This window comes from Cryptomeria japonica, chromosome 10, assembly GCF_030272615.1.
Source record: "Cryptomeria japonica chromosome 10, Sugi_1.0, whole genome shotgun sequence".
In the NCBI taxonomy this organism is placed as follows: Eukaryota; Viridiplantae; Streptophyta; class Pinopsida; order Cupressales; family Cupressaceae; genus Cryptomeria; species Cryptomeria japonica.
The window spans coordinates 64,055,178-64,072,222 of NC_081414.1; the positions used below are offsets into that span (position 1 = coordinate 64,055,178).

At 36.9% G+C, this 17,045-nt stretch overlaps 1 protein-coding gene across 2 annotated transcripts in view; it reads left to right on the plus strand.

Moving 5' to 3' along the window:
* The window catches only part of LOC131033361 (uncharacterized), a 117,116-nt gene that overhangs the window by 10,478 nt on the left and 89,593 nt on the right, over positions 1-17,045 (plus strand). The window contains exons 2-6 of one of the 2 annotated variants that reach the window (XR_009359060.1): positions 1,855-1,998; positions 2,354-2,426; positions 14,893-14,998; positions 15,142-15,238; positions 15,342-15,384. Coding sequence is in view for 1 of the 2 variants with exons in the window: in XM_059212107.1 (XP_059068090.1) it covers positions 1,855-1,998; positions 2,354-2,426; positions 14,893-14,998; positions 15,142-15,238 (420 nt within the window). In the remaining variant the exon portion in view is untranslated. The remainder of the gene's footprint in view (positions 1-1,854; positions 1,999-2,353; positions 2,427-14,892; positions 14,999-15,141; positions 15,239-15,341; positions 15,385-17,045) is intronic. The other variant, XM_059212107.1, reaches the window with a different exon arrangement.

A 17,045-nucleotide genomic window follows, 5' to 3' on the forward strand; every position in this document is an offset into this window, starting at 1 on the left:
TCACATGGTTGATGATGAGACCCTTGACTTGGCATGCTTTATGAAAGCATGGAGTTGGAGGGAAGCTATTGAAAAACACACTAAATAATGTAGAAGTAGAGTACATGGAGATATGGGAGAGAGTTAATTCCAGATGGAAAATGATGTTCACATCTTTACATGTAACAACTTTCTCTTTGTAGTCTACGCTATTTCATGTTGATAGACAAGTTGATTGTGAAATTATGGCAGGGCTTTTAGAAGTCATTGACTTGTTTGAACCAAATCTAGCAATTGTAGCTCTAATTAGAGATCAATGTTGGAAATATAAGAGAGTAGAAAGAATGTTTGGATTATCTGTATAATGCTTCTAGATTCGATTGTGTGAGTTTTTTTGCATCAACATTTTGGATCACACTCTGTGATCCATTTTTTTCTCTTGGTGCTCTCTATCATCTTGATGATGGATCACAGAGTGTGCTCCGAAACGTTGATGCAAAAAACTCACACAATTGAATCCAGAAGCATTATACAGATAGACTAATGGATTGTGGAAATCTAATGACATTGATGTTTGGATTGTTAGCAATCAAATATGACATGGCACAAATTGATGTAGTTATAAACTGTGGATGACCTATGGAGCACAAACACCTGAGCTACAATGCTTTTCTATTCGAATGTTGATTCAACAGCAAGTTCATAAGCTTGTGAGAGAAATTGGAATTGCTTTGATCATATCCATTCCAAATGGAGGAACAAGTTGTTGTTCAAAAAGTTGGGATATCTTGTCTACATTTGCAGAAATTTAAAAGTTGTTCTTGAGAAAATCAGCAAATGACTCCACATCTTCTTCACAACAACAAATTCCAGAAGGCATAGTAGTGCTAGTTGCAGATGAGCTTGACTCTTGACGATGTTTTGAATAGTGATGATAATGCTACATCATTTGAGCCAAGTGCTCTTGATGACATGGAAATTTTTTGGACAAAAAACATCTTTGCAATCGTGATTTCACATGCTTCTTATGGTTTATATTTTATAAATGTGTCATCTTTTACAATGATTTCAAATTTATTTAGTAATGCTAAACTATTTTGATAATTTTGTGGATATATTACTTATAGTTATATTTAAAAAAAATTAAATTTATATAAGGCGAATTTAATGCCGATTTATTTTCCGGAGTTTTTACCCTTGCCGAATTTCACCTGAGTTTTATTTTTGCTGAACACAAATTTGAATTCAAACCTTGCGACTTAGCATGCAATTGATTACACTAAAACTGCTTGGATGAGATAATCTGATTTTAACTTGTCCTTGATTAGTCTTTTTTTGCTTTTTAAAAATAAAACTTAAGTTTTATTTGGGTCTTGGGCTTGAAGACAATGTCAAATGTAATGTGCACTTTGGTGTTGTTTATTTCTTCTTTTGAGAGACTAACCATGGCTCCTAGTTAATTAAATTTTCGTCCTTTTAAATTTTGGCATTAATTTGGCAAAAGATTCAGATGTCTTGATTTGATGATAATTTATTTTCAGAGATTGTTTGTATATCACATTTCTTTTATAGGAGATTGTCTAAGCCTTTCTCTAACTACTGATTAAAGTGGAGGTTGTCTGTATTAATGAGATTACAGGAGATTTAATTTCTTTTACCAGTCGTAAAGTAGTTTCTGTTTAGTTATGTTTTCTTCAATCATGATTTTGGGGTTGATTACAGAGTTGAGCTTACTTTGTTGGAATATTGATTTTCTTCCTTCATGGGCTACCTTTTAAGAAATTCCTTCTGTTTTAGATTAGATTTTGTTTGAGTTGGGCATATGGTGATCCATGATACCATTCGAGTATTTATTATCTTCTTTTGTGTTTTTAGGAGAACACACCATTGGCGGGTTCATCAGCCGGTGCAATTGTTTGTGCTGTGATTGCATCTGGAGCTAGCATGCAAGATGCCCTGAAGGCAACCAAGGAGCTAGCAGAGGATTGCCGCCTTAATGGGACTGCTTTCCGGCTGGGAGTAAGAGTCTTTTATTTTTATTCTCAATGTTTGGTGCCATTGGCATGATTCAGGAACACAAGATACAGTTAATCTTATAATTTATATTTAATTCAAAGGCCCAGTCTCTTTTATTTACAGATTCTATATTTAGCATGAGGAGTTTCAGATTATTTTATGCCTTGAAAACTGATAAGTTTTCATGCATCCATTAAGCTCTTCAAGAATGCCCCTTTTGCAACCATATAGCAACTTCTTAATGCTAGTCCTTTGGGAAAAAAGGTCTTTGCTTTTTAGTTTTGTCTTGCAAAAATTTTTGACCAAGATTTCAGTGTTTAACAGCTCATCTTCCTGTTGGGTTTTTCTTTGTTTGCAGGCAGTTCTTAGGGGTGTTCTAGATAAGGTTTTCCCAGATGATGTACATGTGAGAGCAAATGGCAGAATACGAGGTTAATACATGCCCTTTTTTTCATTTTTCCATAATGTTGTTCCATGCATGTTAGGCTAAGTAAATATAAAAGCACTAAAGGAGGTATCATCAGAACCCAAGTCAAGTGAATTTTCTAATTTCATCAGAACTTCATTTTTATTTTGATACTTTTGTTTGTACAATCTTCTGCTTTAGTTTATATTTATAAAGGACTGTCAATTTAGCCATAATAGCTCTACTTTTATTTATCTCAAAATGGCTTCATTTTCACCTTTACTCATAGTCTCATTGCAACACTTCAAATATAATGTTTCAAATATGCATTTGGGCAATGTCTGCATGTATGTTCGAATTTTCAAACCCAGCTATTATGCAACGGTTGTTCATTGAGCTGGCAAATATTATAGAACTAAACTAATTGAGTTGACTTCAAAAAGCCAGTATTTATTATCTTTGACCACAGGGGAAAACTATTCACTTTAAATAAAGTTCAACATGCAGGAATTTGTGATTGGAAGTGGCCCTGTATCTTTTGTTGTTAGGGGCACACATTCTACTTGTGAGACACCCCTTGTAGCCTTAAAAAGTTATGATATTTTTATTTCTCCCTCTGTTGTTTCATGTTAAGTGATTAATTAGCCTAAAAGGTTATAATCTTTTTATTTCTCATTTTGTTGTTTTGCTGGAAGTCGTATTAATGTTATTTTAGTTTTACAGGTAGTTACATCCCATGAAATGGTTGGGTAGTTTAGGAAGTTAAAAGATGAGCCTTTATGAGACTCTTTGAAATAATTGTGAATTCAACTTGCATAATTGATAATGTTATTACACCAATGTTGCCAGGAGATTGGTATGAGAAAAAGGTAAAGGTATTGGTACAACATTTACAAAAATAGAAGCTGGCTACTGGGAGGTATTTGTATGTAATTTGCTAAAAATAAAAAAATGGTGAACTATATAAATAATCCATATTGAATTGATATCAAGTTCGAGAAGAGGAAAAGATAATATTTTAATTAATAAAATTAAAATATTGTGTTGGTGTTTTACTGTATTGAGTATTCAATGTTATGTTTTGTGTTGTCACCCTTCAAATTAGAAGGGGAGGCTACTTGAGACCTAACTAAACCTAAAATTAGCAGAATGCACAAAAATTTACATTCTGCAAATTGTCTCTTGAGGTTTTGCATTAAATCTAAATTACTAATTTGTCTATGTTTTGTCCTGGATGCAACATCAAACTGTCAACAGCCAAGACCGCAGTGATATTTTCAGATTAAGGTGGACTAACAAGTTAAGCACAAACACATACGACTTCACAGTTAAAACAGAGTCTGATCTCTAGGCAAAAACATAGATCAATGATTATTCCTGACATAGGAAATGATTTAATAAATAAACATCAGATTATTCCATGAAATAAATTATTAAACTGCACTCAAAGCTACAACTTCAATAATTTAGCTTAAAACAATCTATTTTCAATTAACTTCAAGGAATTCCAAATAAAGATTTGACAACTATTGCATAACTGAATAGGTTTTGTAGCCTAAGCATAACATCTCTAGTCTTTTGTTACACGCAAATTCTTAACGCATTAATTTTATTGAGACTTTTAGTGACAATCTCTGTAGCATAAGTCTGCCTTTATCTATCCCTCCCATACTATATATAAATGACACATATTTATAGCTTACTAGAGGTAGCTTCTAAAGCTTCAAATAAAAAAAAAATATTGACTTTAAAGCATTCTTAAAAGCAATCCTATCTTCATCCATTTGAAAGAGGCATCAAATAATATAAACTTGAATTTTTCATTGCTTTCTTTCCAGTTTCTCTTCCTGTCATGGGTGTCCATATGAATGAAGGGCCTAGATTTGATGCCTTTCTCCTTTGAATTGCTTTATATGATCTTTATTCTTGACGTAGGTGCTTGATTTCTATTTGGAGGAGCTTTTTTAAACATTTGCCACTTTTCTTTCCATTCATTGAGGATTTTGAAGTGTTTTTCCAATTAAAGATGGGCTCTTAGAATGAAAATAGGAACGTTTTGGGCTAATTTCCACTTTAGTGAAGAAAACTATTTTTTTTGCTGTGAAAAAAATTACCACTTTGGAGTTCAGCGCTCAACTTTATCTTTGGTGGGTGTTAGGATATGGCACGCCAAGGGAAAAACTCCACTACTTAGTAACTTCACTAATTTTTATGTGTGTCTGATTTTTAACATTGGTGCTCCACGGGGAAAGCCCCACTACATTGCCAATTCACCATCCTTTGGGTTTTTGATTCTGGCGAGCCAAAGAGTTATTTCTCTTGGTTGGGATATTGGTTGGAAAACCCCATTGAAAAGTCTGCTACTTAGAAACCTAGCAAAACTTTATTACTTGGTGAGATTTTCCATGCCGGTCACAATCTTGGAGGAATTTTTGAATGGTCATGATAAAAGTCCACTTCATATAAAGTTGTCAATGTTTTTTTAATTTTTTGCATTTTGCAGATTTCATGCTTGGAACAACTCTGTTCATTTTTAAACACTTAATCAAGAAACATTCTCTGATGAATTTTAGCCCTTCTTATTTCTGTTCTTCCTTCTAGATTCTAATTTTTCATATTGGAGCTTGAATTTGTCTTGACCACCTTTTGACCTTATCATCCATTGCAATTCTTTATTAAAATAGAAAGCTGGATTTTTGTGCTGCTGTAACCATTCCATGAAAGAGCATACTAAAAATAGGAGTTTCTAAAAATTAGAATTATTTCAAAAATTGGTGGGTTTTTTATTGACACAAGAAACTTGAAATTGAATTTTCCATAGTGACAGTTTCATGTTGGAAAGTTATGCAGGAGCATCCTGGGTATTTGTGCAATCCTCATCTCCTCAAATTTTGTTTTCTTTCTTTTAGTTTTAATAATAAGCACGAAGAAATCCTAACTTAGTTCTGTAATTTTTCTTCTTTTCATGAAGTTATACAAGTTTTTTTTTTGGCTCTCTAACATTGTTTTGGAACTTAGTTTGGGAGCCGATGAAGTTTTCATGACTCACATCAGACCTGGCAGGCTTTCTCTAAGTATGGAGTGGTCATCTAACTTGGTTTCGAAACCAAGTTTGCAAACCGAAGAAGTTTTCAAACTTGGTTTGGAATCCGCCCATATTTCCGACAAATGCTTTGTTCTATTCTCAATGGCGACGAACTTGACAAGTATGCAAACCAGTTCTCTTTTTCGATTGGTTGCCTGAAGAGGTTTGAAACCTGACAAAATTTTCGACAAGTGATTTATTTCATTCACAGAGGCCGTTGGAACTCACAGGAAGTTTCCTGACTTGGTTTGGAGTCCGTGGTTCCCTGTTTTGGTTCAGAATTTGACAATGTCATATGAACAAATGGATTGTTTGTGTTGAATTTCTAAACTGGTGAAACTCTTGCATATTATCATTGATGGTTATCAAAGGGGTACATGGAGGGCATCTCTGCTGCCAACGCTTAAGCCACTTGATTGATCGTTGAACTTTCACATTTTTGTATATAAATTCAATTTGTCAACAGTTTGAACAGTTACATTGGACAGGGGGGATGATAGACAGAAGGAAGAAGTTGGATTGCCATCTGAAGAGTTGACAATTGCCGATTAAAGGGGAAGAAAAATTGGGATTGGGGAAGAAAAATTGGGATTGGAAGGAATTGAGACAAAGATTGGTAGGGTTTGAAACTTGTAGGGACTGGAAATATGGAATTCTGAGAAAAATCTTGATATAGATGTAACTCTTTTATTGTTTTCTTATTCTCTCAATAAAGGACATCTTAATTTTGTTGTTGTGCATTGATTTCATTGTTTGTGTTGTATTTTGCTGCGTGTATGGGCTTATACCCGGGCACCACTACTCCAGAAAGATGACTTTTTTATCACATGAAAGAGAGGAGATTTGTTTGGTATTTGCCACTCAATTTGTGTACTATAGTCCTTTTCTTTAACCTTGTTTTTTCCTTCTTCCACTCCTTTTTTACTCCTTTTGGATCTTGCTTCCACTATTGGTCTTTTGCATGAACCTATGTTACAAGAGTCTGATTTTCTTTGAACTCGGCAAGCTAATTTTTGACATGGACTTCGACTTAGATGCCCAAACTCTACCAAGACTAATCGAATGAAAACATCATGAAATTAGAAATTTCTGATTTGAAACTTGTTAACAAGCACCCTTTAACATATTAAGTTTTAACACATAGTAATCTAATTATATGGAAGCTACTTTGATCACATACACAAGTATACATCGATCATACAAGTCTAAAGGCACTTTCTACTGGGGTTAATTAAATAGATGCAGCAGAATTAATACGATGATTAATAATAGAGTTGATATAATTTGCATATATAATGTTATCCAAAATAGACATAAATAACATTGTATACCTAATGTGATAATTTATAAGAACTCTAAAGGAAATATCCAACATAATAAATTGAATAACACAACCACATAAATCAATCACATTATCACCAAATTCATATATTATATTCTCAATATCTTTTATCATCAAAGATTTCCAATACTTGTTTTAATCTTGAGCACTTGGAATGGTCATTCTCACTCTAAGAAGATTCTAGTGGCCTTGGGTTCTTTATGGCTATAGCATCCTCGAAGGAAACCAGTTCTTACACAGTTACCAACCTGCCTCATGGCATAAATAACACAGCCTTGGCCAGGACAATCCCAAGTGTACGCTGTACTCCAAGTTGGACCCACGCTATGTGCCCCTTCTCCAAATGCCCATAGCCCACTGTTGACGTGTATTTTATACACAATCATACACAGAATAAAATACCATCAGGCATCTTATCCTCTCTTGAGAAAATAGTCTCTAACTGCTGAAGATCTGCACGAAGGATCAGTTAGGTAGACTCCAAGGTTCTTTTAGTAGGGTCTCTACGTGTGGACAAGCTTTTTTAGCGGTATGATGTGATTTGCTGTTTCCTCCAAGGGGCCTTACGTATTCCAAAAGTTCAAAGATTTTCTAAACTAAAGAAACTTTCAAAAATAGCAAAAGGAGTAGGGTTTAAAAGAGGTCTAATCTAGCCTAACCTTATGAATGACTTAGTATGGATGAGACTTGGCAAGATTCAACCAACTTCAATTTTGCCATAAGATAACAACTCAATTGAAATTAGTGCGATCTTCTAAGGTAATAAAATGATACTCAATACATCAAAGATCGAGGACACTACTACGAAGGTACATATCCAAGATTCAATAATGATTGAAGATTAAAGGACTCAATGTATTCTCCAGTCGACCACGCAAGGCGTTCCTACAATCAGCAAGAAGCTAGTGGTTTGGATTACGAATCCTACCAAATATCAAATCTCACACTTAGTCTTTCAAATTAACAAACTACTTTGATTGAGCACGATTCAAGTAGATCAAACAACCATGAAGATAACTCTAGAAATTTGCAAGAAAACACCATAACTTCAATATTTTATTGATTTCCAAGTCATCATGTACAACAATTGCTTGAATTTCTCTCTTCAAAGCTCAATCTTACTACAAAATGAAATTGCTTCTAACTCTAATCTCTCTTACATCAACTATTAACTCTCACACTATTCCACTATTTCTCTATATTCAATGAAATGGAAAATGGGGGTATAAATAGCATCCCCAATTACAATGAAAGGTCCAGATTGAAAGTAAATCAATGGACAAGATCATGACACCTAAACCCTAATTAGGGTTTGTTACAAATGGCCTCCTTTTTACTGAACAATATTAAATACATAGCCAAATATTAAATTTGGCACAAAAACCTAGGAGGCATAAACCAATGAGAAATAAGATGTCATGTCATCTGTAACAACCTTTCATCTAGGATCTTATTCCCTTTCCAATTCTCTTTCTTAGCATATGCAATGAATTTTGTCACGATTCCTTCGATTTCTGCGATTGGAATCTCGGGAAGATTCTTCATACTCTCTTCTAAGTGGATGACCTGATCGAATGCATCTAGAAGAGCTGCGTCCCATGTAGGTTCAAGTTCCTTCGTTCTATCAATCAGGAGCATGGTGGCATACATCTGATCATACTGCTCATCTGTAACATCTGCGTCCTTGCAAAAGATGATCTTGATTCTATCCTCAAATTCTTGCATATCCACATCTGTCTCGACCTCGATCCTTCTGCCAAGAATGGTACGAAGTACCTCAAATACTCTGTCCTGGATCGGATTGATCACCTCCTCAACTTGACCGCATCTAACACTGATGTCCTCGAAGAGAACATTCTTTATATGGAGTAAGGTTGACCACTGAAATAAACTGTGAGAATCACCTTCCAAGATCCTCTCCTGCGCTAAAATTCTTCTGGATGTGTGTCTTATAACTTTCAAGACAGGAATGATAACGTCCTTGGTATGGGCAAATGCAGCTACTGTTACCATCAATCTGTGGATTATCTCAAGAACTTGGATAGCCTGATGAATGATCTTCGTCATCCTTGTAACAAACTCTATGGCCACTGTATGAGACCTATCCATCCAACTACATGTACGCTGGACTAGGTTCCTAAACCTTTCTGCTTCATTGATCGATTGAAGTGGCAATGCTTGTACTGGTGATCTAACTGGATCCTGACGTCCCAAAGGTTCATTGATGTGACTGAAATATGTCCTCCATGCACCTCTCTCTCTCTCAAGCTTTCTGTTCTTCTCCATTTCTTCTCTAAGCTTGTCTTTCAATGCCTCAAATGAATCGGTAGCATCATCTAGAGTCTGCTCTGCGGTAGGTGGTCCTAACTCAAAAGTCTGTATATCATAATCCTCTGCTAGGATCTCACCCTCATATTTGTCTGCTGCCGGTGTAGCTATCTGCAGTTTTCTGGATCCAGTCTCATCTCGAATCATCTTGGACATCTTGGTAGCCTTCTTCTTTTCTGTTACTTCGTGTGAACGTCCAACAAGGCTCTCTAAATCAATTGCATTGTCTTCGTCCTCTATTACGATCACCTTGGTTAATCTTTCCTTCAACCAATCTGGGATAATCGATCTTGTTTCTTGAACTTGAATCTCTTTATGCACTATTTCTTCTTGTCTGGGAGGAGATGTTATTTCATTGTCTTCTTTGTCTTCATCTAACTCATAGTCTTGGAGAGATCCATCTGGTGAACCATGCTGTGCCTGTCCTTCCTCCTGCCTATCGTTCTGTACCATCGACTCCATGGATTCTTCCACTTGAATTGTTCTCTTCTCAGGTCTAGAAGAAGTACCGGATGATCGATCTCTGTTAGCCTCTTGTTTCTTCTTGGAAGACTCTCTCTTTCCAGGTCTCTCTTTCCTCTTCGAACCTCTTGAATGGAGATTGCCCTCACTGGCACATCGAAGGTTACCTTCATCTGAATTTCTAGGATTAGGATTGCCTTCACTCACACTAGCTCCACCTTTGGCAGGTTTCTCTTCCAAAGTGAAAGACATAGCTATGCCTTGTTCTCTTAACTTCTGATGCTGAATGTCAACCCATCTGCGAGTACAAGACAAGACTGGTGCCATCAAAGTATCTAAATCCACGACCTCGGGCTCATTCCAATCTAACCTTACTGTTTTTCTTTCTCGATCATAGGAAGACTGGATATGTCTGCCACTGTCCTGAGCTTGGCCGGCCACTCTGTAAATCCTGCATTTCCTGATGAAATCCAAAGGCAATCTAGAATGCATTTTTCGTTTCACTTCAAGATCATCTAAGAGATTCATCATAAAATCTTCAATCTGATACTCATGCCTAAATCTTCTACCGACCGTCTCCTCTAAATGTCCATGTGGATCAAAACTCTCTCTCCAAGCAAAAGATGAAAAAGAATACAAGGCTAACTCCTTCTCTGCGTCATCCATGGCTAAGACATTAGGACATACCTCAACTGAATTACCCAAAATAATAGGTACTTGGACTCCATTCTGATGTCTGTGTCTGAATGCCTTCACATATGCTGCCAACTGCCTTGTTACTTCAAGTAACACAATTCTGTCTGTCGGATACCTCGGCAACATGTATGGAGGTAAAGGACATCCATGCACTCTAATGTAAGTAAACTTGGGAAACTGAATGAACCAAGCACCGTACCTCTTGATGAATTCCTGGGCATCCTGAGATAATCTATTGTGAATCCCTCCTTGCAACGTCCTGGTGATGTTCATCGTGAAAGTATCATTAACCAACTTATAGTTGCTCCCTGGCGGATGATGCAAGTAGGCATAGGAATCACAAGCTCTGACCTCGCCAGGTCCTCTTCCAATCACTCCTCTGTGAGGTAGTCCTGCGTATTCAACACTCCTGATCAAGGCATAGATGACATATGAACTCATGTGGAAGGACTTAGTAGCCTTAAGTCTCCTCAACTGTACGTCTAAGCAATGGCTAATCATCCTAGCCCAATGTATTGTACCTTTCCCTTGAACAATCACCTGGATGAAGTAAAACATCCACTTCTCGAAATAGAAGGCATGAGGGGCTCCTGTAACTCGGTTGAGCATGGTAATTAAATCTCTGTACTCCTCCTGGAAATCAATCCTGTGCGGTGTGTTCGGGACCTTGCTCAGACGGGGACGGCTTTTGAGTAGCCAGTTCTTATTGATAATGCTTAGACAAGCATCTGGATCATCTTCGTACATTGATCTGGCTCCTTCTATGCTCTTGTATATCATGTCCCTGTGCTCTGGAAGATGGAAAGCTTCACTTATAGCTTCCTCTGAAAGGTATGCCAAAGTGTTTCCCTCATTGGACACAATTGTCCTGGACTGTGGATTGTAGTGACGGGCACACTCGATCATCAACTCGTGGCACTGAATAGCTGGAGGAAAACCGGCCGCCTTGATGATGCCACTCTCTATTATTCTCCGGGCGACAGGTGATGGCTTGCCAATGTAAGGGACCTCTCGAAACTTCTTCGTGCTAAAGTTCCCCAAGTTTGTATCTCCAATGTTGCTCCACTTCGACACGATCTTGGTCTCTACTTCTTCGGTCTTCTGATCTTCTTTCATGAGAGCTGAACGGCTGGTGGATGCTCCCGTCTTCGGAGTCGCCATACCTACACACCATTTCATTATAAGAACTTGATTTTGCAATAAATAACATAGATTAGAGGAGAAATTTTAGGAAACTTCATGATAAGTCTTTGAGTTATCATTTCCTAAAAAACAACGATTGAGCTAAGAGAATCAAAATTCAAAACTTCAAAATTTAAAATATGACGATCAACAAATAAAACGATAAAAATCAAATCGCCATACCTCAACAGAGAGCTAACTCTAGAATGCAAAAGGATAAAAAATCGCCTAGGCAAAATTGAGGTATAAATGATCTTCAATGTTATCTCCTCAAGAAGTCAACTTCGCCATCTTGGTATTCAACGTGATCTTCAAGTCTTAGCAAATTCGCTCAAATGGGGGTCTTCAAATATCGCACCACCTTTGATGTATTAGCGCCACCTTTGGTTTGAATGGAAATTCGCACTCCACACTTCGCACTTCCTTCTTTCTCCTTAATTCGCATGTAGAGGGATAAAAATAATGATGTGAAAATAATAATTTTCACCCTCCATATATAGCGCTTGCACCTCTTCATTCCCTTAGGCCGACTTGGAGATAAAACAATTTTTAAATGGTTTTTTAATTAAATAGCAAGGCCGACCTCCATAAATCAAGCGCTCCACGCGATTTTTAATTTATAAATTAATGATTAATTAAATGCCTTTCGTTTTTAATTTATAAATTTCGATTTTTAATAAAGGCAAAATAATTAATAAATGATCAACGCCATATTAAATGCTAATTTAAATAGGATTTTCAATTTTATCGAACTTAGCATTTAAGGAAAATTTGAAATGTTTATTTGGCGCCGAAATTATGAAAATGAAAGGGACGTACCTCATCGCCCTGGTCCCTTGGAGAGGGACAGGAGCGATCCAAGATTTTGTCATAATTCTTGCAATTTTAACGTTCATCTCCTTCCCTTCTACGTTCAATATCGATCATTTTGTTGGGTCCTTCGAATTAGATCGTCATGTATGTGCGCATGAGTGTCTTTAGAGGTATCATCGCCCTTGTCCCTTGGAGAGGGACAGGAGCGATCCTAAAGTTTTCGCTTGATCTTGCATCTTTAATCTTCGAACTCCCATCGCAAGGTGAATAACATCATTGCTTATTCCTTCTACGCTCGTTCCACTTACTTTCATGAGGTGTTTGGATGTTTAGAGGATCATCTCCCTCGTCCCTTGGAGAGGGACAGGAGCGATCCATGTCTTTCTCCTTAATCTTAGCAACTTTTAACTCCAATCTTCGTTGTGATGTCTTCCAAACGCCGTCCTTTACCATGCCCATCCTCGCCTTAACTTAATTTCGAAGGAGTATGAGTGTTTTTGATGGGATCGCCTTGGTCCTTGTCCAAAGGACAGGAGCGATATGGACTCCTTAGCTTGATTGATAACGTTTGGACGCTCAAAACTCTTGCATGTCATCCTCAAAAGACGTCTTGAACCATTTACAACCTTGTGAAGCTTTGACTCAACGTAATTCTTGCATGAATTGATCAATATACTCAACATCGCTCTGGTCCCTTCCTGAGGGACAGGAGCGAAATTCATCATTGGGAGCTTGTTCTTGTTTATTTCAACTTACAATTATCTTCAACGCGTGTAATGACGTCCTTTCGATCCTTGTGGTAGCTTGATATTTGCTTGACTCTTGAAATCTATGCCTTAATGGAACTATCGCTCTGGTCCCTTCCCATGGGACAGGAGCGATCTGGGGTCTTAGAGCGCAAATCCTTCCAACGTGACAACCTTGATGCTTGTGTTTGATTAAAAAATGTCTTAAGACGTTCCTGCCACCTTGTTCCTTGTCTTGGATCGGTCTTAAACTTGAGGGAAAGGCAACACACTCACTGTATCGCCCTGGTCCCTTGGAGAGGGACAGGAGCGAACTTGCTCTTGTGGTCTTCATTTCACTTTGTCACCTTCAAAACTTATATTCAACGGGTTCGTAATGCGTCCTTCCATTCATTCATGCCTTGGGATCGATTGAAACTTGGCAAGAAGATCATTTATAACAAAAATCGCTCTGGTCCCTTCCTGAGGGACAGGAGCGAACTGGGCATTTTGGGACCCTTGTTGATATTTTAAAATATTCAATTTATATTCAATGAGTTCATTTCACCGTCTTCCTTGCCACCAAACATGAACTTGACTTGATCTTGGCCTGAATTTTCCTCTATGAAGAATATCGCTCTGGTCCCTGGGAGAGGGACAGGAGCTATAATGTACTTCGCCCTGGTCCCTTCCTGAGGGACAGGAGCGACTTTAGCATTCTGGACCATTCTTCTTCATATTTGCACTTCAAATTATATTCATCTGATAAAACATCTTCCCTTGGACCTCTTCGAATCGTCAAGTCGTCAAAATCTTGCAAGGACAAGGCAAAATTTGATTTGTAGCTCCGGTCCTTCACTGAGGGACAGGAGCGATTTTGCTCTTGGAGGCATTTCTGTGTTCATGAAAATCTTCAATTTATATTCAATGGAAAGATCTCGCCTTTCTCCATTACTTCCAACTCGAAATTCATCTTGACTCTGCAGGGACAGTAAGATATTTGAAAACGAGCTCCCGTCCTTCACAGAGGGACAGGAGCGATTTTGCTCCTACAGGCCAAAATAACATGATTTTACACATTTTAACACTTCACAAGGCGACAACAAGTCATTTCCAATGCCTAGGATCAAAATCAAAAAAGGTCAAAATTTGGTCAAAAATATTCAATCGGACAAAAATTCACATTTCATCTCCAACACTTAGACAAATTAAGCTTTGCATCAACATTCCAATTGAAAATTAGACCATTCTGGCGAATTTATTGCATTCAAAATTAGCATCCTTCGAAAAGGAAGCTCAAAAGCCCTCAAAACGACTGGATTCTGGCCTGAAAAGACAAAAATGAAAACCCTAAGGCTGACCCTAAATCCAGACAACTGACTGACTAACAAAATCCTAAAAAACGAAGCAAAAGGCGAGCAAAAAGAGGGGGTCCCCATTTTCAATGGGGCGATGTGTGAAATGGTCACAACACCCACCAAGCCACCTTCTTCCACAAGTGATCTCCATGCCCCTTCCAAGTCTCACATAAATGACTTATATAACCTTTTAAGGGGTGGTTTCCAAACCATCACACCCTTTCGAAAAGTTCACCTTTAATTATCCTTTAATAATTGTAATTATTCCTCTCTTTTAAGAGAGTTTCTCATAAACATTCTTATTAATCTTCTTTAAACCAAAGGATTATAATATCCATTTATTTTAATCTCCCTTTTAATTCTAGAAGGGTTATTTCATAACTTTATCTTCTCTTGGACAAAAAGTCACATAACAAGATTATAGTAATTTTATTTCCCGACTCTGTTAATTTTACTTCCTCAATAGTATTGTGCAACTTACTTTTGTTATGATGGCACAGTTGCTATCACACAGGTGTTCAGGTCACCAAGGGCCTTGCTTGTAGACCAGTTTGATTCTAAAGAAGATTTGATTGATGCTGTTTTTACATCTTCCTTCATACCAGGGTATATGCTTTATGTTTGTTGATTTTAATTATGCTTTTTAAATTTTCCAAGCTATTAGTAGTTGAGCTCATCGTATCTTATTTTACTATATAGTTCTTTTCAATGGATAGTGACATGTAGAAGAATGCCATTTTTTGTTACAGATACCTTGCACCTCGACCTGTTACAGTTTTTAGAAAACGGATTTGTGTGGATGGAGGACTGACACTATTCATGCCACCAACAGCTGCTGACAAAACGGTATGCTGTTTGAAATATTGACACATTCTATTTCAAGTGAGAATCCGGTATCAATAATCTTTTCTGTAGTTTGTAATACGACTTAAAATCTGTGGAATGCTAGAGAAGAAGTCTACATTCGCCAGCAAAAGGGTGCATTAAACTTGGTATCCCTTTCATGTTCCTCTCAAGTGTCCTTGTTTTGCATTTCTTGATACTGTTGCAATTTTTGTAGCACTTTTCAGTCCTTTTGTCATTCTAAATGTTTGTTTCAACACGAAATTTATATTCACATGGACACATGCACATGAACATGAACACACTTTCCATCTATGTACTTTTCACACAGTTAATTAAGTTTATATCCAGTTCTAACATGTTATCATCTGATACCTTAGGGCTTTTTAAAAATAAGTTCCCTTTATAAAATAGTGTAGTGAAAATTTAATATATCAGAATACAGCAGACAAGAAGGAAATTTTCCATATAGATACCTTGTATGCTCTAAAAGTTTCTTTAGCATATGCTAACATGGATGTGCATGCATGTAGACAATCATGCACGTGTACACAATACTCAGAACTTTACTTGATTTAAGGGCAATACCCTTGTGTTAACTTAAGCATGTTCGTAATAACAAGGTCAGAAATTTTGTCTAGGACAATTCTTTAAATATAAGAAACTATGTCAGTTGCCAAGTTGATTAGAAATGATACCCCTTGATAGAAAAATTGACTTGCCATTTACAAGGTAGTTTGTGTGCCTCCCTTACATAACACACTACAGGCTTTTCACATTTTACCTAGCTTACATTTGTAGAACTTTGCTCTGTTTTTCCTTAAAATTCTTTATCTTCATATGACTAAATTCTGAGAATAGCAATGCCTGCATTGTTGTGGCAAGTGATGTGTGATGTGTGCAGGATTGCAGCAGGTAGTATTTTTTCACCCATTCAACGTTTGGTTTGTTTTGGTACAAAAATTAAATGGCTTATTCAGGTCATCCCAAACAAGCATGTCTTGTTCAAAGAAAGTGTTTTTTTCACATCTTAATGGCTTTTCTTAGAACCTTGTGATGTTGATTTGTCAAAGTGTTGATGTGTCTTTTGTACACGACCAAATATAGAATAAAATACCTAGAGGTATCTTATCCTCTCTTGAATAAAGTTCCCGAATGCTGAAGATATCACAAAAGGATCAATCGAAAAAACTTCAAGGTTCTGTTATGTAGGTTCTCTACTCGTGGATAAGCACCAGTGGTCGTTGTGTTTGCTGTTTTACAAGGGGCCTTACGTACTTTCTGGGAAAGCTTGTTCTTGCAACTACTTTTCAATGAGGAAACTGGATTCTCCTAATACTAACTGATGTTTCAAAAAAATGGCAAAAGATAATGGTTTTAAGGAGGTGAGCCTAAACTAATCCTAAGAATGACCCAATGAGGATTGGTCTTGATAAAACTCTACCAATTTCAGTATTGCCAAAAGATTACAACTCCACTGAAATTGGTGCGATCTTCTAAGGGGATTCAATGATTTTCAAATCATTAATGGGATAGATACTATCACTAAGATACATATCAATATCTCCAATAATGATTGAACTCTTAACAATCTTAATATCTCCAGTTGACCACACAGGGCGTACTTACAATCAGTAAGGAGCTAGTGGTTTGGATTATGAGTTTTACCAAAGATCAAACACAACATTCGTCCTTCAATCTTAAAACTTAAATGCTATCTCTACTAAGAGTGATTCAAGAAGATAAACAACCATGAAAATAGCCACAAGGATTGCAATAAAACACCATACTTCAATATTTCATTGATCTC